The sequence below is a fragment of the Hippopotamus amphibius genome, chromosome 17 (genome assembly GCF_030028045.1).
Source record: "Hippopotamus amphibius kiboko isolate mHipAmp2 chromosome 17, mHipAmp2.hap2, whole genome shotgun sequence".
NCBI lineage: Eukaryota > Metazoa > Chordata > Mammalia > Artiodactyla > Hippopotamidae > Hippopotamus > Hippopotamus amphibius.
Genome location: NC_080202.1, coordinates 35,468,895 through 35,493,226, shown reverse-complemented (window position 1 = coordinate 35,493,226; position 24,332 = coordinate 35,468,895). Strand labels below are relative to the sequence as shown.

The 24,332-nt window shown below is 55.2% G+C and overlaps 2 protein-coding genes and 1 long non-coding RNA gene across 10 annotated transcripts in view; 2 read left to right on the top strand and 1 right to left on the bottom strand.

Moving 5' to 3' along the window:
* MYCBPAP (MYCBP associated protein) overlaps positions 1 to 13,181 on the top strand; it is an 18,200-nt gene extending 5,019 nt beyond the window's left edge. The window contains exons 2-19 of one of the 5 annotated variants that reach the window (XM_057715164.1): positions 765 to 892; positions 1,481 to 1,640; positions 1,782 to 1,885; positions 2,707 to 2,893; positions 3,146 to 3,261; positions 3,793 to 3,943; positions 4,839 to 4,954; positions 5,042 to 5,157; positions 5,614 to 5,725; positions 6,271 to 6,460; positions 6,893 to 7,080; positions 8,125 to 8,271; positions 8,761 to 9,186; positions 9,617 to 9,738; positions 10,457 to 10,572; positions 11,042 to 11,190; positions 11,378 to 11,551; positions 13,002 to 13,181. In XM_057715164.1, coding sequence (XP_057571147.1) covers positions 765 to 892; positions 1,481 to 1,640; positions 1,782 to 1,885; positions 2,707 to 2,893; positions 3,146 to 3,261; positions 3,793 to 3,943; positions 4,839 to 4,954; positions 5,042 to 5,157; positions 5,614 to 5,725; positions 6,271 to 6,460; positions 6,893 to 7,080; positions 8,125 to 8,271; positions 8,761 to 9,186; positions 9,617 to 9,738; positions 10,457 to 10,572; positions 11,042 to 11,190; positions 11,378 to 11,551; positions 13,002 to 13,103 — 2,804 coding nt within the window. In that variant the 3' untranslated portion in view covers positions 13,104 to 13,181. Of the gene's footprint in view, positions 1 to 764; positions 893 to 1,480; positions 1,641 to 1,781; positions 1,886 to 2,706; positions 2,894 to 3,145; positions 3,262 to 3,792; positions 3,944 to 4,838; positions 5,158 to 5,613; positions 5,726 to 6,270; positions 6,461 to 6,892; positions 7,081 to 8,124; positions 8,272 to 8,760; positions 9,187 to 9,616; positions 9,739 to 10,456; positions 10,573 to 10,782; positions 11,191 to 11,377; positions 11,552 to 13,001 lie in introns of those variants that run through there. The other 4 variants (XM_057715160.1, XM_057715161.1, XM_057715162.1 and 1 more) reach the window with 4 other exon arrangements.
* LOC130840090 (uncharacterized) lies at positions 1,915 to 16,299 on the bottom strand. The gene is made up of 5 exons (XR_009049962.1): positions 16,098 to 16,299; positions 5,978 to 6,414; positions 3,655 to 3,834; positions 2,819 to 3,250; positions 1,915 to 2,446 (listed from the first exon to the last, which is right to left on the bottom strand). It is a non-coding gene; the product is annotated as an uncharacterized LOC130840090 (long non-coding RNA).
* Positions 14,762 to 24,332, top strand: EPN3 (epsin 3). Of its 4 annotated transcripts, none has more exons than XM_057715165.1 (10): positions 14,762 to 15,029; positions 18,267 to 18,943; positions 19,911 to 20,029; positions 20,706 to 20,786; positions 20,986 to 21,114; positions 22,035 to 22,164; positions 22,615 to 22,884; positions 23,051 to 23,167; positions 23,299 to 23,529; positions 23,734 to 24,332. In XM_057715165.1, the coding sequence occupies exons 2-10, from the start codon at positions 18,406 to 18,408 to the stop codon at positions 24,069 to 24,071; spliced, it is 1,953 nt and encodes a 650-aa protein (XP_057571148.1). In that variant the 5' UTR covers positions 14,762 to 15,029; positions 18,267 to 18,405; the 3' UTR covers positions 24,072 to 24,332. The 4 variants fall into 4 exon arrangements, with proteins under 4 accessions (XP_057571148.1, XP_057571150.1, XP_057571151.1 ...); XM_057715167.1 differs by having other exon boundaries at positions 14,764 to 15,029; positions 22,077 to 22,164; XM_057715166.1 differs by lacking the exon at positions 14,762 to 15,029 and adding an exon at positions 15,094 to 16,557.

Genomic DNA, 24,332 nt, shown 5'->3' with positions numbered 1-24,332 from the left:
GGACTGGGACCCCCTGGATGCCCCCATAATCACCCTGGTTCAGTCTGTTTGACAGTCTTGTCTCCCATGGGCATGTGCTCTTTGAAGCCTAAGACTTTGACTTATATCCCCAAGGCCTAGCACAGTGTCTGGCATGTATAAGATGCTTAAACAGTATTTATTAAGTGAAAGAATGTGAAGTAAATGGTCAGTGGTGAATGTTCTGCCCTCCCCAGGGCATCTGAATTTCCATCAGTGTCTTAGGAAACCTAGTGCCTTCACCCAGAAGAATGGATCGGTACCATCAGTGGAGGGAGGAGGATGAGAAAGCATCTAGTCGAGTTGTCCCAAAGCACTGTGCATCAGAGCCACCTAGGGAGTTTTTAAAAACACAGGAGCCAGGAAGCTGTGTTTGTAAAACTCCCCAGAAGATTCTGAGGCAAACACTTGACTAATATTTGGGAACCACTGGTTTAGTCCAGCTTCCTCTTTTTACAAAAGAGAAGACTGAGGCCAAGAGAGGCTAAGTGATGTGCCCAAGGTTGTCCAGCTTATAAGTAGCACAGCCTGGAATGGAACATCTTCTGATCTCAGTTCCAGCTACAGACGCCTCGGTCACTGTTTGGGGGGGACCTACAAGAGAGAACTCCTATCACCCTAGCAAAGTGCTGCCCAGGCCACCTTGGCAGCCTCTGCTCTCCATCCAGGTGGTCAGCTTTGCACCCTCACCATAGAGTCTAATATATATCTATTTTTAAGCACTTGAACTTTCTGCTCCTCTTCAGAAAAGAAGCGGGCAAAGGTACCTGAACAGCCCACACCCCCCATTCAGGAAGAACCTGAGCCTGTTAGCAATGTCCTACAAGGAGATGACATTCTTGCTTTAGCCATTAAGAAGGAAGACTTGAAGAAGGTAAGGATGATGTCCAGGGATGCCTTCTTGTAGGAACCTCTCCCTGCCACCTGGGTGGTCTAGAACTTCAACCATGTCCATTGTCTGTCCACTGCCTTCTTACTCAGAGGGAGTGTCTAATTCCATGGGAAAATCCATCAAACATAAATCTGTTCACTTTTGCATTTAAAAGAATTTACTATGTTGTTTGTTTTAACATTTCTAAGATTTGTATAGAACCACAGGGAAATGAGAAAATGAAGTAATTTGCTTCCCATAGAAGCAAGTGCTGCTGTCTGTCCCCATTTCACATAAGGGAAAATGAGTTTAAGAAGCAAAGTTACAGATTTGGAAAACCCCCTGCTTTCCCTGGGAGAGTCAGCCACTTCTCACCTGAACTATCTAGAGGCATGGGATGTTATTTTTTTCCAGGATGTTACTAAGTTTCATAGCTGTTACACAGGCATTTCTTTGACAGAACATATGGACAGATATAAACAGATTTGTCCGCCTTCAGGAATTCCACCAAGAATTAGGACAGAGGAGAAGGGTGGTGTTTTTCCTCCTCCTGATCTCATGTGGAATCTCCTCTGCTTTATTTCTTTTTAGCAACATATTCCTCGCCTTATTGAAACAGAAGATAAAGCTGTAATTACCCAGAGACTTATCATCCGTAAACTCAAACCCAAGGATCATAGGAAGAAGGTCTGCCACTTAGTAGCACATCCTGCTACTCCAGACGCAGCCACAAAGCCCCTGGACTACTCTGGTATGCCCAGTCTTGGCCCTGGCATCTGAATTCATGGGTCGTCCTAGAGAGAATGCTGGGTCCCCCTCAGAGAGTAGCCTCTGAAAGCATTTCTACCAGCCTGCTATAGCTTACATTTCCCCCTCTTCTTTTTACCCCCAGGGCCCAGTGACATCTTCCATGGCAGTGACCAGATCCTGCCCCACCACATCTTGGGGCATCTCCAGGACTTTAAAAGAATTGCAGTTGCCCGAGGGAACACCCAGGTTTGTTGGTACAGAGCTGCCTGGGGGAGAGAAGTCACTGCGGTCACTGCAGTCCTACCACCCGGGAGAGTCTAGCAGAACTGGGGTTACAAAGAGAGTCCAGGCTCCGGGCCCCAGAATCCGAGGTGATAAGTGACCCTTCCCCCAGATATTGAAGCCAACGTAAGCTAGCTTCAGCTGAAGTCAGGAATTCACTATAAGGAGACAGAAGTGCCTTGAGGAACCCAAAGGCGAGAGTGTGAATGGCTCCCGTCAGGCTGAGCCCATGCTCTCTCGTGCCCTCGGCTCCTCTGTGCCCCGGCTTTATTTCCCCTTCTCTGAAGACTGGGCTGCTCTCCTCCTCTGTCCACATGGTGGAGGAAGCTGGCTCCCTGCAGCTCCGGGGGCCACGTGGAGAGTCTGTGTCTTTCTGACTCTCCTGTCACGCAGCTTCTCTCTCTCTCTCAGTTCCTTTACTTCCCTGGTTCCAGGCAAAGAAATCTCTGATTGATCAGGTGCTAAGAGGCGTGGGGTCCAATAAAAATGGCTCAGTCGTGCAGCGGATGAGGGTGTCAACACCAGCTGTGAGGAGGAGAGACACAGTAAAGGACGTTGACCACAATCGTAGAACAAGGCTTCCCATTCTGGGGGAGAGGAGACAGACAGCAGCTTCCAAGCCCCCCTGCTTCTGCAGTTTGCTTTCTGTCACTGGCTACCTTGGGGTCCTGGAGAGGAGGGACTCAGCAGAGAGGGAGGACAGCCGGGATTTAGGCCTGGAGAAGTCTGCTCAGCCCTGGTTCCGCACCTTGCCCTGCCCTCCCCGCTCACATTGCTCTTTTCAGCTGGCTGAGCTGATACCTACCCCACCCTGTCTGATGACCCTCATCTCAGCTAAAGAAGAGCCAAAGCAGGAAGCCCCAAAAGAAGAGAAGGCTCATCCGCTCTGGGCCCCACCTCCTCAGCACAACTTTCTGAAAAACTGGCAGCGCAACATAGCCCTTCGGAAGAAGCAGCAGGAAACCCTCAGTGGTGAGCAGAGTGCACAGGGCTCCTGCCTGGCCTCGTCTGGTATCAAGGCTCTGCTGCTGTGTTTTTTTCTCTCCCTCCACTTCCGTAGCCTGGATTCAGGCTGGTCACATTTGTGCCGGGCACTCCCAAGTGCTTCTTGCTCTTAGTGGGTCGTGAAATCAGCCCAGTGACTGGAACTGATCAGTGCAGAGAACGCGGGCCCCTGCTTGTTCTGATTTGGTGGTGGGACTGCATTCTTGGCTCTGTCTCTAGAACGGCTGAAGAAGCCGGTTGGTGAGCTGCTGATGCACACGGGGGAGACCTACAGACAGATCCAGGAGGAACGGGAGCTCCTTGACCGCACACTGCCAACACGGCCTGATGGGAGGGTAAGGACAGCGTTCCCAAGAACCCTGTAGGAGGGGTCTGGACAGCTGGGGACAAAAACAAAACAAAACAAAAACATATCCAGTGCAAAGCATTGTTAAGCCCTCAAGGTCTTTACTAAATTCTATTATTGGTCCTATTTCTGGTCAGTCAGGGACTGGCCAGGTAAATAATTCGGCCTGTGGTGGTCACTGTTAGTCTGAGGAGAAAGACATCACGGGTACTAAGTTAGAATAGTCTCTGTCTTAGTGTTGTCTCCTAAAAGCTGAGGCTCCAGCTTTCAGTCACCCCAGAGTGCCATGCTGTGTTCTGCTATGTCAGTACCTGGACCACCCACCCCAGCTGGATCCAGGTAAACATGCAACAATGTGGCCTGAAAATAAGAAAGTGGGTACTTCTCTCCTTCTCTCAGGGCAGCGGGAATCCCCCAAAGGGAGCATCTGTAGTCTGTGGAGCTCTTGTCCTCCCAGGCGCCTCACCAGCCTCTCTCCAAGGTGCGCAGGTGGCCTGACTCATCCACCTTCCATTGCCAGGGCTGTGAATTGACCAGTGCGTTCTGGAGTCGACTGGAATACCTGGGAGATGAAGTGACAGGTCTGGTAATGACGAAGACAAAGACTCAGCGTGGCCTCGTGGAACCAATCACTCACATCAGGAAGCCCCACTCCATCCAGGCAGAGCTGGGTGAGGAGGGGGCTGTAAATGTGACTGCCTAGGGGGCGAGAGATCAAGGCTCTGGTGCGGAGATCCAGTCCCCTCTTTAGTAAGACTGCGGTAGCAGCGGTGGGAGGAGCCAGAGGAAGCCTGGGCTCTGGGGCGGCACTGTCCCTACTGCAGCTGAGCCACCCTGGCTGCTGAGCGCGTGCAGTGTGGCCATTCGGAACTGAGATGTGCTTTAAGTGCCAACTGCACACTGGGTTTGGAAGATCATTTTGAAAAAATAGATTTTATTAATAATTTTTGATTGATTACATGTTGACATGATAATATTTTTAATGTATTAGGTTAAACGATGTTACTAAAATTAATTCCATCTGTTTCTTTTTACCTTTTTTAATGTGGCATCTGGAAAATTTAAAATTACATATACGTGGCTTGCGCTTGTGGTTTGCATCATATTTCTAATGGGCAGCACTGCTTTAAAGGTTGCCAGACTGCCTGGGTTCAGGTCCCAGCTACGTCGAGTCTGTGAACACCAGTGAGTTATTTAAGCTCTCTGGTCTTTAGTTTCCCCATCTGTAAAATATTCATGGGGTTGTGAGAGGGTTAAATGAGACATGATGTGTATTAAGAGCTTCTGGCCCATTGTTAAACACTCAATAATAGGTAGCTGCTGTTATTATTTGTATTATAATCCAAAGATTTGTCAGTTTGGAAGCTAATTTTGCAGGAGTCCTGTGCAGGGCTGCTGAGGCAGTAGGTGTGGGGCCGGGAGGAGGGGAGCCCAGCTCACAGGGAAGCTGTGTTTTCAGCTCTTCCAGAAATGGTGCTGGGATGGGCACTTTCGGAGCCCTTGAAAGTGAGTGGGGAGGAGGGCATGGCAGCAGCCTGTTCTGAGGGTCCTTGGACCCTGCTCTAGGATTGCCAGCCCAGAAGGATGCTTGGTACCGCTACACATGGGATCGGAGTCTGTTTCTGATCTACCGACGCAAGGAGCTACAGGGCATCATGGCAGAGCTGGATTTTAGCCAGCAGGTTGGTAAGGTCTCTGTGCCTAGTCTGAAGCCCCTTACGGTGGCACCTGTTTTTAGTCAGCTAACCTTTCCTTTCTCTGACTCTGAGGATATTGATGGCCTGGAGGTGGTGGGCAAAGGGCAGCCTTTCTCCGCTGTTACAGTGGAAGACTATTCAGTGTTTGAAAGGAGCCAGGAAAGCTCCTCTGAAGACACAGTGCACTTGTGAGTTGGGCCTGGGCCCTAGGGAGAGTGTGGCTTCCCCAGCACCTACAAGTATTGTAGGGCAGGCTTCCCTCCCCAAAATCAGGATGTCTCCATCCCAGCCTCTCGCCAGTGGCTGTTACCCCCTCCTCTAGCCCATTCGAAGGAACACCTGTGCTGGCTTTACTGTTGCCATCTGTTCTCTTCCAGCAACCAACTCCTAGTGGGGGTTTCCTAGACATTCCTTTGCTCATAATTGGGGCCCATCCGGACTCTCCCAGCGCTGCGTGTCTCTGCATGAAGAGTCTATGTCCAAGAACCTCCCACCACAGGAATGGAGTGGGACAAAGCTAATGATGCTCCACCGGAGGGCAGAGCTGGGCACATCTCCAGATTTTCTGGCAACCATTTCCATGGGCTCTGTGTGGCAAGACAGTGGCAGACTCAGGGAAAATAAGTCATTGGTTTTTCTTACAGAGACTTGCTGGCCAATTACCCTGATGTGGTCCCTATGCCTGTTCTTGGCCCTTCTCTGCTGTTCTGTGGGAAGCCCGCTTGCTGGGTCCGAGGCAGTAACCCAGAGGACAAGGTAAAGCTGCCCTCGCCCTCACCCGCCTGCTGGAAGAGCCTCCCTTGGGGGGCAGCCCCAGGGTGACTGTGGCTGTCACAAGGAGCCTGCACGGTCTCCTATTTGCCTTTTTATCTGGTCACACGTTCAGCATATGTCTGAAAATGGTAACGGCAACGCTAACCTGAGCTAGAAGAAAGTCACAAGGCTGAAAAAAGAGTGTCACAAGCCAGCCAGTTTGTACCTAGTCCCCAAACATGTAAATAAGCAAACCTTCTCAAAGAAGTATGGCTTTAAGAAGGTTCTAAAGTATTCTTCAGATACTAAGAAGCAGAAATGTTCATCAGATATAAAATCTGTTTTATCTCCTCTTCTCATTGTTGATGGCAGAGACAGCCACTTTCGGGGTATGAGGCCTATCTGTTTGAGAGTGGCCAGGCCCTGGAGGCCCAGGACAGGAGACTTCCAGTGCCAAACCCAGAAAAGTCTCAGCAAACCAGGCTGAGTTGGTCATCCTAGGCCAGGAGCTCCCGCAGAGACATCTCTCGTGCCTTCTCTCTCCCCAGAGGCATGTTGGAATTGCTGTCCGCCTGACCTTTGAAACTGTAGAAGGGCAAAAAACATCTTCAGAACTGACTGTGGTCAATAATGGCACCGTGGCCATTTGGTATGACTGGCGACGGCAATCCCAGCTGGACTCTTTCCAAGACCTGAAGAGGAGCAGGATGCAGAGGTTTTACTTCAACAATCGGGAAGGTACCGGGAGAAGCTGCAGTACTCACCCCTCCTGCAGCCAAAGTCTAGCTAACGCCCAGCTTCTGCAAGTGCGAGCCCCTCTTCCCTCCCGTCCCTCCCATGTCTTCTGTGAAGCATGTCCTAACTCTTCCTGTCAGCTGGGGGAATGGTGGGATGCTTGAGAAGACAGGGGATGAGCCACTGGGGAGCAGAAGCATTCTAGGGGCTCAGTTACCCATATGCACAGGCCGGAGGCTGGGACGACCACCTGTCCTTCTCACCTGGTACAGTCTCGGTTTTAGCACTAAACGTCCCACCTCCCAAGAAAGCCCTTAGTCCTGCGCAAGCTGGGACAGCTAGTCACCCTAACCAGCGCTTAGTTAACTTTATATACGCAGACTTGGGGCTCAGTGGCTCCTATTTGGTGAAAACCTCTGTCTCTGTCCCTCTCAGGTGTGATTCTGCCTGGAGAAACTAGAAACTTTACTTTCTTCTTCAAGTCTTTGCATGCTGGGATCTTCAGGGAGAGTTGGGAGTTTGGAACCCACCCCACCCTATTAGGAGGTGCTCTCCTGCAGGTCAATCTCCACGCAGTCTCCCTGACCCAGGACATTTTTAGGGATGAGAGGAAGTTACTGGAGGTAAGGGACCCCAGCTCTTTGCCCCTGTGGACACTACGTAGGTTAACCCAGTATTCTTCCTGGTACTGCCTGCAGGGATCTTGTTTCTCCCAGCCCAAGAGGTGAATTTTTCAAAAACACTGTTGCTGAAAACGCACTCCTTGGGGCTTTGTGATGTAAATGATGGGTGGGCAGGCAAGAGAAGGGGCAGCTTTGAGCTCACCGGGCAGGGCCCCACTGCACTAGAGAGAAACGAGACTGGGCCTTAAGATGCAGACTGCATGGAAGCACTTATTCGAGTACAAACGCAATGAATGGCCCTCTGCACCGGCACTGTATCTGTTCACTGCTGTCTGGTGCTCTCCAGTGGAGTTGCGTTTAACTGGCATGACTTCAAAACCAGGCAGAACCAGAGAGAACAATTTACCTAGTGGGGCTGGCATGCAGGACTGAGTGTGAGGTGGGAACTGGGCATCTGCCGGCCCCAGTCAGTCTCAGGGCCTGGCCGTCTGGTGCTGTGCTGTGTGGGACTCTGGGGAAAGCTGTGCTTTTTTATTCATTGTGGCCCCCAAATGCAAGCCAGCTACTTCAGCTGGGGCTCAGCCCTTGGTGAACGAAGATGATTTTGACAAATGTAAAGTCTGCTTTACTCGCTGACTATAGGATCGGCCTCTCTCACAAGACGCCCCTCCACTGTTTCTGTGACACTGACCATGTGGCCAAGCCACATTCTCAACAGGGCCTAACCGTATGCCCCCTGGCCCTCATCCTTCTTCCTTATCTGGGGGAAATGCTGACTGTGTGGCCTCCTGGCCCCAGGAGGGAGAGCTTCTCTGGGTCTGACCCCTCCTCTGGATCCTTTCAGTCTCTTTTGGGAACAAGGATGTTTGGGGAGGCCCAGGAGGGGTTGAGTCTTGGAATAGGGGTGTGTGTGTGACAGACAGAGAATGGCAGGAACTCTACCACTAGGAAGGCACAAAGTTCTGAGGGATCTGGCTCCCCTCGAGGATGCAACATGGCTTTTGAAAGCCTGAGCTGCCACTTATGCCACTTTCCCTTCCCCAGAGCAAGCTGGCTTCCCATGAAGCAGTCACCATCGTGGAGAACGTGCTGCAGGAGCTGCTAAGGGGGATCCTGACCCCGGAGCGTGCACAGTCACCCGTGGATGCCTGTCTCACTGAGGAGGACCTTTTCCACCACAGGAATCCTCGGGTACAGGCCCGGTGCTGGCCCTGCCCCCAGTGTGTGCCCTGGGAGAGAGTAATGGCAAAGCCTTTGGTGTGCCAGGACCTGTTCTTGGCATCCTCCATGAGTAACTCAGTTTCTCCACAGCAGTCCTGTGAGATGGGTACTATTTATCTCCTTATTTTACATGGAAGAAACTGAGGCCCCGGGAGGTTAAGTAATTTGCCCCAGATGGCTAGTGTAAGTGGATGCTTGGTGATAACAGAGCTTCAAAAACGTCTTAATTCAAACTCAATCTTCCTTGGAAGTCCAGATGTATAAAAAGCTTTAAGTTGGAGATGCTCAGACGGAAAGGGAAGTGGGGAGCCCCTCTGGGCCCAGCAGCTCCTGCCAGCCTCCTGCTGCCTCCTCCATTGTGCTCTCGAGGGAGTGGGAAGCTGGACCAGCCTGGCTCAGCTCTAGGAGCCGCATAATGCAGCGCTCCTCGTCATGTGTCTTCCCTTGCCTCTGCTGCAGCTGTATTACCAGCACCAAGTGGTGCAAAACCTGCACAGACTGTGGCGCCAGTACATGATCCTGCCCCGCAAGGCTGAGGAGGCCAGGCCAGGCGAGGAGGAGCATCTCAGCCCCAGGACCCAGGCTGCTATGGCCCCATCAGCCTACTGGGAGGAGGCCTCAATGAAGGTCGAGTCTTCTGTGCACCTTAAGAGCCCAGCACTGAACCCTCAACTGCCCCGGCAAGAGGGCGAGGCCCTCAGGGACTCCCAAGATCCTCTTGGGTCCCAGAAGACTGGACTGGGGGCCAGGAGTTCTCAGCGGAAGAGCATTATGGAGGAGATCCTGGTGGAGGGGAGCCCAGACCTGGAGAGCATCAGGAGCCCCTGGGAGCTGGATGGCCTTCCTCCACCTGAGTGGAACCTCTGCCTGGAGGACTTCAGAAAGGTGCCTCCCCAACCCTAAGGGGTTGGTAGAGAAGGGCCCTGGCATAGCTGGCATAGCTGGGTGCCAGTGCTTCTGGCCTGAGCTGGGGGAGGGCCCCAGCAGCCCATCCCACCCCTATGGGCAGAGAAACAACCTTCTGAGGGCCCAGATAAAGCAATCTCTTCTTCATCTCTCTTTATCTCGGGTGCCTGCGCCACAGTGGTGCAGGAGGGGCTCCTTCTCTGACACCAGCAAACCTTGGCAAGGGGTTCGTGGGTACAGATTCCTGAGGGAGGGCCCAGGCTCCCACAGGAGGCACCCAGACAGACTCTCCATGGCTGCATCCCCTCCTGACCACCTGCTCTCACCATACCACACCTGTTAGTAGAGGACCCAAGAACCCTTGGTATCCTGGGCAGAACGGTTGCCCACGGTACCTCTGACCTGCCAGGCAGTGATAGCACTCCCTGAGGAGAACCAGAGAGAAGATGCCCTAATCAGGCTCAACAAAGCAGCCCTGGAGCTGTGCCAGGAACCACGGCCGTTGCAGTCTGACTTCCTGTACCAGATGTGGTAGGTACCCCCACCAGGAGAGCTGCTCCCATCCCTTCCCCTTTGCAAGTGTCTGGCCAGGGGTTCTGGGTGAGCAGTCCCAGGACTCAAGGGGGCTGAGCTCTCTTTGAGGCCAGGTTGCTGAAAGATGCTACAGACACTCTGTGCTCTGGCACCTGCCGCAGCAGCCCCTACAGCTGCTCTCCCTACAGCGGCTGCCCTCTGGGGAGGAGTCACAGCAGAGTAAGCACCTAGACCTGTTTCCCCTCTTTCCTTGTTCCTTCTCAATGAGCAGAGAGGAATGACCAGAGGAGATGGCAGAGGGCAGTGAGAAGAGGGCCTATTCCATGAAAAGCCTCACTTGGTTGCCAGACTTCCCATCGCCTGTTTGAAACTTGCTTTGATAGGTTTGGGAGGCCTTTTGCAAGCCCTCAGAACACATCCCCAGCCACCTCATCCTGGAAGTCTTGTGCAAGTCTAGCCCCTCCAGTGGGACTGGATCTAGTTCTAGCCATGGTTTCAAGCTGGAGTTAGTTCAAGACTGACCTAACCTTATCCCTGGGCCGCTTTTTCTTGGCTACCGCCTGAGGGAAGCCAGATCCCCATCCCAGCACTTGCACGGGTGTCAGTGAGGATGCTGGCTGGACAGAGGCATGGTATTTCCATGGCAGTTTCTGGCACCAGTGTCTTAGAAGGGAAGGACCAAGCCTCTCACAGGTTCAAGGGGCTTGTTCTCTAGTTTGCAGCTGTGGCGAGATGTGATTGACAGTCTGGTGAGCCATTCCCTGTGGTTGAGGGCTCAGCTGGGCCTGCCTGAGAAGGAGACCATCTACTTGGACATGCCAGAAGAGCAAGGTCAGCACAGTGCAGCCACACCTCCATGTAGTCTTTCCCATCCCTCTGCCTGAGTGGCAGTAGCGCCTCAGCCATTTGTACGCTTCTGGTGGAACCTCTGTTAGGTTGGTCCATGGGATAGGCTTCTTGCTACCTTTTTATCTGCTGCCAGAATTTGAGACCTAGAAACAACCTTAACAGTCACCTTAATTCAGTGCCCATGTTTTACAGGTGGAGTCCCAGAGAGGTGAGATGACTTGCCATCCCGTATGTGGGGAAGTGTGGAGCTGGGACTAGAGCCTGGGCTTCTCACCCCCTCTATAGTCCTGTTCCACAAGGTCATGCCCCTGAACAAGGGCCTTGCTCCCAGTCTGTGGGGATTCTTGCCAATGGCTAGAGCACTGCTGGCCCAGGGCCCTTTGCTCTCCCAGCTCCTGCCTGCGGGAGGAGCTGGGCCACAGGCCATTTGTCTTCCATTCGCCTCCCTTAGATCGAAAATCACCTCCTGTCACAGAAGTGAAGGTGACTTCTGGGAGAGTGGGGAAGGAGGACCGGAAAGGGGCATCCCAGGAAAAGAAGCAGTTGGGAATCAGAGACAAAGATGATAAAAAAGGAGCCAAGCTGTCACCTGGGAAGGAGGCATGTAGCACGTGGTCTGGGCCTGTGGGGGTGGGGGGGTGGTAGCTGGAGAATGGATAGGAGGGGCTGCAGGAGGTGGGCAGTCACTCCAGCGTGTTGCCTGTGCTCCCCACTAAACTGCTCTTGAGAAAGTCCTGGACCTCCCTCGGGAGCTGCTAAAGGCTGGGCGTGTCTCTGTCTCTCCAAGCAAGACCGTTTAAACAGCAAGAAGCACAAAGCAAAAGATGACAAGAAACCGATGAAGTCTACAAGTCGGGACAGGCTTTCCTTGGAAGACTCTGCCCCTGACAGCATCATCCCGTCTCAGGAACCCATAGATCCCCTGGTCATGGAGAAATACACCCAGAGGTTGCACACTGAGGTGAGGGCAAGAGCCTGGCACTCAGCCCTCCCCTCACTCACACCTGCCCTGCATACCTTCCTCCACTCCCTCGCTCCCTCATTCATTCTGTTTACCCCACAAACAATAAGTGCCTACCGCATCTGTGATGGAAGCAAAGCTGCCCTTGTGAAGGGCATCGTAAGTGTTCGAGACAGACCTCATGAATAAGTCACACCTCTGCTATGTTAGGCGATGAGCACTATGGGAAAAAGAAAGAGGCCAGGGCTGGGGGATGGGGAAGGCCCAGGTGGGGGCAGGTGGGCATCGCAAGGTGACATCGAGCAAAGACTTGAAGGGAAGTGAGGGTGGCCATGTGGACATCTAGGAAGAGTGCCGTGGGCAAAAGAGGGAGTGGGCCAGGAGGACAGAGGGGCAGAGAGTCCACCAAGAGGGAGCAGGTCATGTGGGGCTTTGTAGGCCATTGTGAGGACACAGTGTTTTGAATAGAGGAGTGATATGGTCCAACTCATGCTGTAGAGGATCACTCTGGCTGCCATTTGGAAACAGATTCTAGAGGGGACAGAGCAGAAGCCTTTCCCTTTCTGCTGCTCCCACTGCTTCTCTGTGTTAGGTGTGTCTTGGCAGATGAGTTCCTTGGGTGAGCACCATGTAGCAAAGTGTAAGGGTTTTGAAACACTGGAAAGACTTAATAAAATGTGTTTTAAGGCAGTAGGTCTTTAGGGATTCACTTAGGTGTTGTGTTCTGTTCTTTGTCATTGTTGTTGGTTTTGGAGCTGAGATCCACAAAGCCACATTTGATATGTCAAGGAGTCTAATGGCAATGCTTTGTCTTCCTCTGGTGTGGACAGCTGCCTAGCTGAGATTGCATTGTGCATTGCGCTAACACTCAGATCACATTTAATCAGAAGCTCCATTTGCTGCCTGTGACATTACTGAGATTTGTGGGGGTCCATGGGGCCTAGAAAGTAATCATAGGGCTCTGAGGACCTGTGGGGTAGACTCTTGCTTGGCTCCTTGAAATTCAGAATCAATTTGCTGAGGCTTACGTGGTCCAGCTCCACTGGAGGGTACAATCTTGGAGATTTTTCAGTACGTGGATCTGTAATCTTACGGGAAGGAAAGTTGGTCTCCAAGAGGTAGATTTGGGCCACCCCGAGGGACTAAACGGGCACTGGTCTCTGGGCCTCCCTGGAATTGCCCCTTTAACCACTCTAGGCTCTAATGTCCCCATATGTCCAAGGGGCAGTGCAGGATTATCCCCCAAGACTGGTTCAAAAAATAAAACTATTTGCAAAAACAAAAGTTCTACAGAAAAGTTAGTTTTATCTACACAACGTTAGTTGTCTCCCCTCTCCAGCTGTCCCTCTTATGTAGATGTGTCCACCTCGCAGCATGGGGGATGCTCCTTCGTGCTGGTGCTTTTCCACAGAGTGAACCTTTACCTGTGATGTTCATCCCGTTCTTCCAGGTCTATGGGCTGCTGGATGCCCTGGTGACCGACCTGCTGGTCCTGGCTGATGAGCTCAGCCCCAGAAAGAATGTCGAGGAGCCTTTGCATCTCTGCACCTGACTCGCATGCCTGAGCTGCCTTCCGGGAAACTGCTTAACAAACAAATCAATAAAGAACCTTTGGGTTCCTACCACTTCCCTTATGTCTCCGAGTCTTGAAGGTCAGATCTTGATGAAGTCAGCTCATGGCCCTCCTATGTCCCACCTGCCCTCAGGTTTCCCCTCCTACCCAGGAAGAGAGAAACACAGCTGGGGAGGTGATACGTGGGAGAAGGAGTGGAAGAGCAAATTGATAGCAGGACAAGGAATGAATCAGGTGACAGGATAGAGAACGTCACCCCTTGCAGCCCCTGCCTCTGGCCTTTCTTGGCCTATACTTGTGGGGTCATGCTTCCTGGATACAGGTCTTCCCAAAGTGTCATCACCAAGTATGACAAAATATGTGCTAGGAGGAGAACTAGACCCCATGGGACCTGGGTCCCTGAGGCCCTCACACTTCCGCTGGCTCCGGGGGTCTCATCCCAGTCCCTGAGGATCGTGCTCACCACACTCTTAAGCCCTGAGGCCAGACCCCTTTGTCGTTCAGCCAGAGATTATTCTGGATGCTAACCTGCTTCTCCCCCTCCTCGTGTGAAACAACCTGGCCTCTTTGAGCCATTTTTTCTGCCTTAAAAACAGCCTCTGGACTTTCTGCTCCCTCCCTTGCTCAGAGAAATATGAAGTACATGAGATGACTCTTGCAAACAAACGTGCTGTCAGCTCAGACTCAGCACCATAAATTCTTCTCTGTCAAGAAATCATTCTGGGGGCTTCCCTGGTGATGGCAGTGGTTAAGCCTCCACGCTCCCAATGCGTGGGGCCTGGGTTCGATCCCTGGTCAGGGAACTAAATTCCACATGCATGCCGCAAGTAAGAGTTAGCATGCCACAACTAACGAGCCTGCATGCTGCAACTAAGGAGCCCACGTGTCACAACCAAGGACCCCGCCTGCCACAGTTAAGACCCAGTGCAACCAAATAAATAAACAAGTATTTAAAATAATCATTATCATCATTATTCTGGGCCAGGCTTCCTGTGCAGAGTGGGCTCCAGGCTCCCAGAGTTTGAAGAACAACTTTGCTAATGGTGGGCTTATTGCCTTAAATGCTGATGCAGCAGAGGGGAGGGGGGAGACCGGAAGAGTGGCTACAGTCTCCTGCCTACTTGGTTTTGCATTTGGTCCTTCTGATAAGGACCTCATGGGCCTCAAGCATCCTCCAGTTGAGACATGCGAGGAGATTTGGAGAGAGCAGGGCACTTGGATCTGATCCTGTGTCACAGACTCAAAGAGGGCTCTGTGCCTGAAGTCCTGATGCCCCCTTCAGGGTGGCTGAGGGGACCAGTTGGAAACCCACACAAGGCAGTACTCCACCAAAGGGCCAGTCCCAGGGAATGGTGGTCCTGGCCCAGAGGAGGAAATTAGGGGTGGGGTGGGTGTTGGAGCCTCCCCTCCCCACCCCTCATTTTCCCTGAGGAGGCAGAGGAAGGGTTAATTCACTGCTGAGTGGGAGTGGGTCACCAGCACTGGCTCCAGATCTGCACCTCCTGGGGACAGCCAGAGGCAGGCCTCCCACCTCTGAAGGTGCTACCTGCCTGGCCAGCAGGAAAGGGTTAACATGCCCTGCGCTTCCTCCTGTGTCCTGTTACTGCTGAGGCAGACCTGCCTGGCCAGCTGAGCAACTTTCCTCCTGAGTGCTGCCTGCCGGCAGGGCGTCCAAAAGACAAACAGACAGGAGGCAGAGCAGCAGCCCATTCCGGGGAGCCTGAGCCGCCCTTCCGAGGGGTCTGTGCCTCCTGGGAGAGGGTGGGTCTCCAGGACGAGGGCCCGTGGTGGATGGCTCTGGGGACACTCCCAAGGCTGTGCCATCCCCCTGCTGCGTGGGCTGGAGTGTCACTGCAGAGGCCGCTCGTGGTCCCCGGGCTGGGGCCAAGGGAGCCTGCGCTGGAGGTAAGCTCCCGTCAGCAGTGGTGCCTGGTATGGAAGGCTTGGGGCTTGGTCTCACTTCCAGGTCCCGGGGAGAACGGTGCGGAGGGCAGGGTCACAGAGGAACCTGGAGGCATCTTGCTTGCTGCCCCTCCCTCCCTACAGCCCCCAGGAAGAGGGCCTCCTAGGGCTGGCTCCCCATCCTGGGATTAGCATCTTTGGTGGCATTCCCCAAGACTCCTGCCCACTCCTTCTCCTCAGCCCCCGTTGCCCCTCTGGCCTCAGGACAGCCCCCACCACCTCCAGCACCCCCAGGACACGTCTCCCTTTGAGCTGACTTAAGCTTAGAGCTAGCGCTCCCTCCACTTGTCCCATCTGCAGCAAAAGTTAGGGTGCCACTCCCCCCACTGCTCAAGCGAGACCTGACTAGGGGCAAGGGGCCGGCCCTAGAGCCACCTCAGCAGAGGATGGGTGGGCGTGTGGGCCCCTGGGGGCACACGCTGTCTCTGGGCAAACCCGCACACATGACTCAACATCTCTGGGTTTCTTCCATCTCCCTGAATCCCTGCTCTGGGAATACCCTCCGCCTCCCTAGTCGTGACAGATCCCCCAGTGCTCTGGGCCAAGAGAGGAGCAGCCTCCTGTCCCCGGTAAAGTTCTTCTTGGTACCCCATACACAGGAGAGAGCGGATGCTCTTCCCCCGTGGTCTGCCCCTCCCCCTACTGGGCCTTCTCCCATCCCCCAGCCCATCCCCTCCTGCCTCCCGCCTCCCCCACCCTCACCCCATCTCTGAATTGGCCTCTCAGCCTGGCCTTCTCTGTGTCCTTCCCTCCACCTGACAGGGTCTGGCTCAAGGTCACTGCAGTAATTCCATACCCGGCGGCCCGGCTGCCGCCGCCGCCGCTGCCACCTTATCGGCTGCTGGGTTTCTGTTTCACTCCCTTTTATTTCTGGGTATATTGTGTGCGATAAAACCCTCTGCTGGTAACACCACTGGCAGCTCTCCCAGCAACCCCTCCTGCCTTCCTTCCTCTCCCCCTCCCTCCCCGCGGTACTCTCTCGGCCTCACCCTGCCCTCTCGTCCCCCCTACCTTGTCTCCTCAAACTTCAGTGGGGGCAGGGTCTCCTGGTGTTTCTGATCCCGCCCTTCCCCCAGCTCAGGCAGAGGTGTGCAGAGAAGGTTCCTCCATTCCCACCTTCTAGGAGGAGAGATCAGGCAGAGCCTCAGGGCGCACACGGAGGGCCCCCTCCCACTCCCCAGACCGGGCAAGAGGGCCAGGGCGGCCCTGGTAGTGCTCCTGGTGGAGTCAGGATGGCTGACTGGTCCTGCGGGTTTCAGTGGCCAGCCCTGGGAGGGACTTGCGCTCGGGCGGGCTCTAGGGCACAATTATTTCTCATCTTGACTTGCCACCCACCAGCCCACAGACTGGGGAGGTAAAGACAGGTCTGAGTCACTAGTGAGGGGGAGGGCAGGTGTTAAACAAGTGCTGGCTGTGTGGCATCCCCACAGAAGGCCCACCACTGCCGGGACGGAAAGGCAGCAGACAGAAGGTAAGCCCGCTTTCAACCAGCACTCTCCATCCTGCCTGCATTCCCACAAGGCCCTACTCTCTGGGCCCAAGCTCTCCCAGGCACTCGGGCCCTGATGAAAACTGCCAAGGTTTTGAACTGAGTCCAGGTTGGCAGGGCTGGCTGGGGGAGAGCTGAGACGGGGGGCAGGGGTCGACAGGCTCCTCTGACTCCTGCTGAGTCCCAGGGTAGAGCTGAGAGGTGCAGTCTCCATGGTTGGTGTTGGTGGGGGGTTGAATGGAGGCCAGGTCCAGCCAGTGTGTGTGTGTGCGTGCGTGTGTGTGTGTGTGTGTGTGTGTGTGTGTGTGTGTGTATCTCCCCACACCAGAGGAACAGTGGTGGCAGGAAGATTCAGGTTTTGGTTTCTGGTAGGGCCCTGGGAGAACCTTTCTGTGTCTTGAGCCTGGGTTTGCTTTTAGTGGATGGCCTGGTCCTGAGGCTGTGGGGAGGGCAGTGGGCTGGCCCTAATCTTCCCTCAGCTGGGAGATCAGAGGTCTACCATATGCCCAGGGCCTTGAGGGTTTGGGGAGCCCAGACTGGCCTTGCCCTCCAGGGAGTTTTCATTCTGGCTGAGAAGGTGGGACTGAGACAATAAAGCAATCGGATGAATTGATTACAAACTGGTGACACTGACAGTAAGTATTGGATTCATCTTTTGGACACCTAGGTGTTAGTCCCAGCTCTGCCACCTACATGCTGTGTGACTGAGGGCATGCCATACCCTCTCTGACCTCAGTGCTCTGGTCTGTACAATGGGTCCTCTTTGGCAGGCAGCCTCCCCGAGATGCTCCTTCCTTGCCTTGCTGCCTCACTCCTCCTCACTCTTCCTTCGAATCCTGGATCTCAGCTCAGCCATCACCTCCTCTGGGAAGGCTCTCCTGATTTTCCTAGCTTTGGTACTCCTGTGCTCCTCTGCATTCCCACGCTCGACTGTGATTGCCCGTGCCCTCTCAGCTGGATGTGGGTGGGCCAAGACTTGCCATAGTGCCTGGCTCAGAGAAGTCCTCAGGAAATTGGTGTTGAATGAATGAAGCTACAAAAATTAACAATATAAGAAGAGAGGAAAGTGAGGACGGAGAAGTTGGAAAGGATAAGTTTTTTTTTTAAGAACTTTTATTGTGATACAATTGACACACAATAAACTGCATATATTTAAAGTGTACAATTTGATTTTTTTTTTCTTATTAGTAATGTATATATGGCAATCCCAATCTCCCAATTCATCCCACCCCAACCCCTCCCCGGGAAATGATAAGTTCTTAAGCCAGATCCTAGCAGAAACAGGAGAGATAGCAAAGCAGAAGCAAGGCAAGTCGGCATCCCTGGGGGGTCACTTTCATGTCCCTCACTAAGGACAAAGACTGTGGAGTGTGTCTACCTGGCTTAATCTTGGTTCCGCTTTCACCAGCTCTGTGATCTTGGACAAGTCATTTAATCCTTCGCTGAACCTTTCCCCATCTTCGAACAGAAGTAATAACAGTAATGTCTTTGTAGGTGTGATTGTGAAGATTAATGAGCATGCAAAGCTAAAAGTACCTGCTGAATAATAAGTAAAATAAGAAAAATAAAAATAAGTGCCTGCCAAAGGCTGTCCCTGGCAGCAGGGACACTCTGGCCAGGCCTCTGGTCGCTGGCTGAGTGGCCAGCGAGGTGGGCCATTGCCCCTGAGTTCCAGACCCTCTCTTCCTCAGACCCATGTGGAAGCCAAGGACACAGCCGCCCTGCTGAGAGCACAGTGGCCCACCCTCGGAGACCGTGACCTCTCGACGGTGGCCCTTGGCCCTCTACCTCTGGCTGGGGCTGGGGCTGCCCGTCTCCGAGTCCCCAGCCATGACGACGTCAGCGCTGCGGCGCCAGGTGAAGAACATCGTGCACAACTACTCGGAGGCGGAGATCAAGGTGCGCGAGGCCACCAGCAACGACCCGTGGGGCCCGCCCAGCTCACTCATGTCTGAGATTGCCGATCTGACCTTCAACACGGTGGCCTTCGCTGAGGTCATGGGCATGCTGTGGCGGCGGCTCAACGACAGTGGCAAGAACTGGAGGCACGTGTACAAGGCGCTGACTCTGCTGGACCACCTGCTCAAGACAGGCTCCGAGCGGGTGGCCCACCAGTGCCGGGAGAACCTCTACACCATCCAGACGCTCAAGGACTTCCAGTACATCGACCGCGACGGCAAGGACCAGGGGGTCAACGTGCGTGAGAAGGTCAAGCAGGTGATGGCTCTGCTCAAGGATGAGGAGCGCCTCCGGCAGGAGCGGACCCACGCCCTCAAGACCAAGGAGCGCATGGCGCTGGAGGGCACGGGCATCGGCAGCGGGCAGCTGGGCTCCAGCCGCAGCCGCGGCTCCCCGTCCTCCTACAACTGTGAGTGAGCCTGGGGTGTGGCTGGGAACAGGGAGGCAGCCCGAGTTCTGACCCTGGCTCTGTGACCCCCAGTTGTGGATAAGTATCCCCACCTCAGAGGGGTATCTGAGGACTGCACGAGAGAAAGAAGGTAACACGTGAGGCCCAATGCCTGCACGCAGTAGGTGCCTGATAAGTCAGTGCGAACAACGATGTTATTATAGGTTTGTTACTGTTAATTCGCTGGCTGGTAGAGGTATGGTGGCAGACGCATAGCCTCTGGAGTAGCAGTCCTTATTCTGCCCCATCCCAGCCATGTGATCTAGACAACCAGCTCTCCGAACCTCAGTGTCCTCACCTGTAAAGCAGGGATAATCTTATCTGCCTCGTCTGTTCAATTTGAGAATTAAATGAGACCAGGCCCAGGAGTGCCCGCGGCCCTGTGCCCGGACGCGCAGCACCTGGTGCTGCTCAGCGGTACTCCCCTCGGTCCCCCGACTCGAGGGCACTGCCCTTGGAGATGGGGGCAGCTGCAGAGTATTCTCAACACTTCCCTTATCCGAGGGGCGCTCGGAATGGCCCTCCTGGGCAGTGTGCTGAGGGCTGGGAGAGCTGTGACCTTGATTGACTGGACCCTCTCGCCCTCGCACCACACTTGACCCCGCGCTGGATGGGGTGCAGCTGTAAGAGTCCAGGAGTTTGAGTCAGGGGACCTGGGCTCAAGTCGTGTGGCAGGACCCTGGCCAGGCACCCCACAGAGCTGTTGCGCACCTGAAAAGGAGGAACTGGAATCTTTTCTCGGGGTGGAATGGAAACCTCACAGAAAGCACCAAGCACACTGCCTGGCTCTCTGGGGCTGCGACTGCCAGTTGTTCCCGTCTCCCTCAGTTTCCCTCCCTGAGCCTTAGCTTCCTGGCGAGACGGGGCAGGGGAGCCCACAGGTACCTGTGTGGTTATGGAAGCCACCATGGATGGTTGGTCGTTGCAGCCTCCGCTTCATCCCCCCGCTACACCTCTGACCTGGAGCGGGCCCGGCCCCAGACGTCAGGAGAAGAGGAACTGCAGCTGCAGCTGGCCCTGGCCATGAGCCGCGAGGAGGCTGAGAAGGTGAGGCCCCTCCTGGGGCGGCTGCGGACGGGCCGAGGTGGGGACTGGAAGCGGGATGGGTGCCCGGATGTCCTACACCTTTGATTCTTAGGCTCCCCGACTCTGGGCCCCAAAGCCCCGGTCCTGCTCCCGAGGACAGCACAGGGCCTGTGTCTCATGGGTTGGGTTACTGGGATTGGGGCCTGGAAGGGGTCATGTGTGTGTGGTGGTTGGCAGTACTGTTCGTTTCACGGGCCTCCTGTCACCTCATGGAGGGGAAGGGGTGAGTATGCTGACAGACACTTTCCTAGAGGACACAGAAGTCTGCTGCCCTACCCGTCAGCTGTCCTTGCAGGGAGTAGGGACAGCCTCCCTGGTAGCCTCCTCTCTGCCATCGCCTCTGTGGATCTAGGCAGACCTGGCAGGACACAGCTGGCCCCACACAGCAGGGCTTGGGGAGCACTCAGGGGACCCAGAAGAGAAAGATGAATCTTCTTGATTTTTAAACTGCATCTGAGATCCAGATCTGGGCAGGGAGAAGACCACACCCACACGGCTGTCTGGGGACAGGCTGCCCACACCCACTCAGGGTGGGCATTTCTCTCTCCACCGCCCTTACCGGCACAAGGCGATGCTGCCCTTCGGCCCAGGAATGGGAGCACGGGGCCAAGTTCACCCTTCTCTTCCTCCCTTGCAGCCGGTCCCCCCAGCCTCCCACAGGGACGAGGACTTGCAGCTGCAGCTGGCTCTGCACCTGAGCCGGCAGGAGCAGGAGAAGGTAGTGCGCCGAGCCTCCTGTGCTGGTGCTGGTGCTGGTGCTGGTGGAGGTGCTACACAGGCACTAACCAGGCTCTTCCCCTCCCCACGGTGGTCCTGCTGCCCCTGACCTCTCCCACCCTGCGCTCTTGACTCCAGCCCAGGTCCCCTCAAGTCCAGCCTGGGCTGCTCATGCTTTCCTCACTCCTGTGCTTTTGTAGGAGGTGAGGTCCTGGAGGGGAGATGACTCCCCTGTGGCCAATGGTGCTGGGGCTGGAGCCCACCATCGTCGGGACAGAGAGCCCAAAAGAGAAGAGAAGGAGGAAGAGGAGAAGCTGAAAACCAGTCAGGTAGAGGGGACTAGGGGCCGTGGGTTGGCAGAGCCTGGGAAATGAATTGAGTTAAATATTTGTAAAGAGTGTAGAACAGTGCTTGGTATATAGTAAGCACTAAGTAGTGTTTATTCAGTGAAAATAGGGTGGAGGGGGTGTAGCAGACCCAGGTCCCATCCTGCATGGGCTGGTGACTGAGCTGGTGGCAAAGTGGGATGCAAAGAATCCTGATCTGAGACTCCTGGATTTGGATTCTGCATTTGCTGCCACTTGCTTTATGACTTGGGGCATGTCATTGTCTTGGCCTCAGTTTCCTCCTCCGTACAGTGGGCCTGTTGGACAGTTCCAGCTCTGACATTCTAGGGTCATGTGATTCTAGGGTCATGTGATACTGTGGATCAAGACTGAGGGTGGCCTCAGGCATACGATGCTGAAAACATCTTGGGTTCATACACATGCTTTCCAAGAGGGAGGACTGGGTGGACGCTGGTAGCAAGGCTACCTTCCAAAGCTGTCCATGCTACCCTTGGGGTGTCTCTGTACCCTTTCCACCAGTGTTCACTGTGGCCAATTTCTCTTGGACAGTGACTTAGGGAAGTAGGCTCATTATAAAATGTGTCTTACCACGGATGGGCTGAGGGGCAGGACAGCTGCCTGCCTTCTAACCCAGCTCTGCCTCTCCCTGGCTGTGTGACTTTGGGAATTCGATTCCCCTCTCTGGGTTCCAGCCGGCACATCTGTAAAATGGGCACCCCACCACTTTCCCTAACCAAAGCACAGGTTGTTATGAAAATCAGACACTAAACTGATGAGGAAACATTTTATAAGTTGGAAAGCACTGTGAGCGGTGAGGGATCATGAATAGATGTTTGTGGAATGAATAAAGGAGAGAATGAGCTGGAGTGAGGATGACAGGTCAGGGCCCGCCCTTCCTCCAGGTCCCACCCTCTCCTGAGCATGGCTGCCTTTCCCCTCAACAGTCCTCCATCCTGGACTTGGTGGATATCTTCGCACCAGCTCCGGCCCTGCCCTCCACACACTGCTCTGCTGACCCATGGGACATCCCAGGTGGGCATGCAGGGCTTCAAGGGGCTCCCAGGCTGGCCCCAGAGAGCCCCTTCCTTCCCAGCTGCTTGCTGGCATCCCTTGCCCATAGCTGAGGGCCACTGAGCCTTAGTTTCCTCTGTGCCTTGGGGTTGTAGTGAGGGAGGGGGCTCAGCTGAGGAACTCAGGTCATGGGAAATTCAGAAATGTTCTCTTGTTGCTTCTGGTCACCCTGGGTTTCCTAGCCCAGCCTCTCCCTGACTGGGAATGTGGCCTGAGCTGCTCATGCCTGCGGGTGCAGAATCCTGGGATAACTTGCTGAATATGGGCTCCAGCTTGCTGGGTGGTCCTGAATCAGCATCCCATCTGTGAAATGGGACCCCTGGCTGCCCACATTGGTCTGGGTAACTGGGAAAGCCCCGGACTGGGGATTTGAGTGGGCCTGGGGCCAAATCTGTGCTGTCCCCATCTCAGGTCTGAGGCCCAACAAAGAGCCCAGTGGCTCATCCTGGGGGCCTTCGGCAGACCCCTGGTCTCCAGGCCCCTCAGGAAGCATCCTCTGCCAAAGCCAGCCCTGGAACCTGCCCCCTGTGCTCTCCTCCTCTGAGCCCTGGAGCCGGACCCCAGTGCTGCCTGCTGGACCACCTGCCACAGACCCGTGGGCACAGAACTCCCCCCACCACAAACTCCCCAACACTGGGGCTGACCCTTGGGGGCCCTCCGTGGAGACCTCCAACACACCTGGTAAGCGCAGGGTCAGAGGGTGTGGGTGAGGGGCTGGAGTCCCCGTCTCTCCAGTGCCAAGGGGCAAGAGATCCCGTGTTAAGAGGGCAGTTTGCCTGGAAAGGGATCAGCCCAGTGCCTGCCCTTTTTGCCAACCCATCTCATCTCCCTTTTCCTCCTTGGCTAGTGCTAGATGGTACCTCAACCTTTGACCCATTTGCCAAGCCTCCAGTATCCACGGAGACCAAGGAGGGGCTAGAGTGTGCCCAGGCCCTGCCCTCTGGGAAGCCCAGCAGTCCAGTGGGTAAGCAGGAGGCAGGGAATGATGAAGCTCTTGGGAAAAAGGAGCCCGGCCAGAGGGGGCCTCTGCCTTCTTCCTCTCACAGAGCGACCACTCATTCTCCCTGTCAGTGAGCTCTATCATTTCTGTTCCAGAGCTGGACCTGTTTGAAGACCCCACCCTCAGTTCCAAGCAAAATGGCACAAAGGAGCCAGATGCCTTTGACCTGGATGTACTGGGGGAAGCACTAAGTCAGCCTAGCAAGGAAACCCCAGCACGCCGGACGCCTGAGTCCTTCCTGGGCCCCTCGGCCTCCTCCTTGGTCAACCTTGACTCATTAGTCAAGGTGCCCCAGGCTGCAAGGACCCGGAACCCCTTCCTAACAGGTAGGACACCCCCTCGTCCCTGCCGGTTCTCTCAACACGGGGGTCCCCTGCTCTCTCTCCCTGCAGAGCCCAGCCCCTGCCCTAAAATCTTAGCTCTTCTTCCCTATTTCTAAGACTCCCGATCTTGCCACCCTGCCCCCTTCCTCACTTAGGGCTATGTTCCCTGGCCCGCTCCAAGTCCCCCAACCCACTCTCATTCCGCAGGTCTCAGCACTCCACCCCCCACCAACCCGTTCGACGGGGCCGAGCAGGGCAGGCCGACCCTGAACCAGATGCGCACAGGGTCGCCGGCGCTGGGCTTGCCGGCCGGTGGGTCGGTCGGGGCGCCCTTCGGCTCCATGACCTACAGCGCCTCCCTGCCCCTCCCGCTCAGCAGCGTGCCGGCCGGCGTGGCCCTCCCCGCCTCGGTCAGCGTCTTCCCCCAAGCCCGCGCCTTCACGCCGCCGCCCCCCGGGAGCCTGCCGCAGCCACTGCTGCCCACCTCGGGCTCGGCGGGGCCGCTCACCCAGCCCCCGCAGGTCGGCACCAACCCCTTTCTCTGAGCCACGCCCCGGCTCTGAGCCGGCCGGCCGGTGCGCGCGAGGCCCCGCCCCGCGCTGCCTGCGCTGGGTCCCGCCCTCTGGCGCGGGGCGGGCGGGGCTGCCACGCTAGGACCCGCCCCGGGAAGGACGGAAGGCATAGACTCCAACCCGAGTCCCGTGCGGACCCTGGTCTCCGGCCTCCGCAGGCGGGGTGCAGCTCCTGGGGCTGGAGACTGACGACTTCGCTGGGGCGGAGACCACGCCTCATAATAAAGACTGGAA

Bases quoted from the DNA above. Each gene is read 5' to 3' on its own strand.
- EPN3 (XM_057715165.1), top strand. From the start codon at position 18,406: ATGACGACGTCAGCGCTGCGGCGCCAGGTGAAGAACATCGTGCACAAC. The intron at 20,030-20,705 runs GTGAGGCCCCTC...CCTCCCTTGCAG, and splicing joins GCCGCGAGGAGGCTGAGAAG to CCGGTCCCCCCAGCCTCCCA. The intron at 23,530-23,733 runs GTAGGACACCCC...CTCATTCCGCAG, and splicing joins CCGGAACCCCTTCCTAACAG to GTCTCAGCACTCCACCCCCC.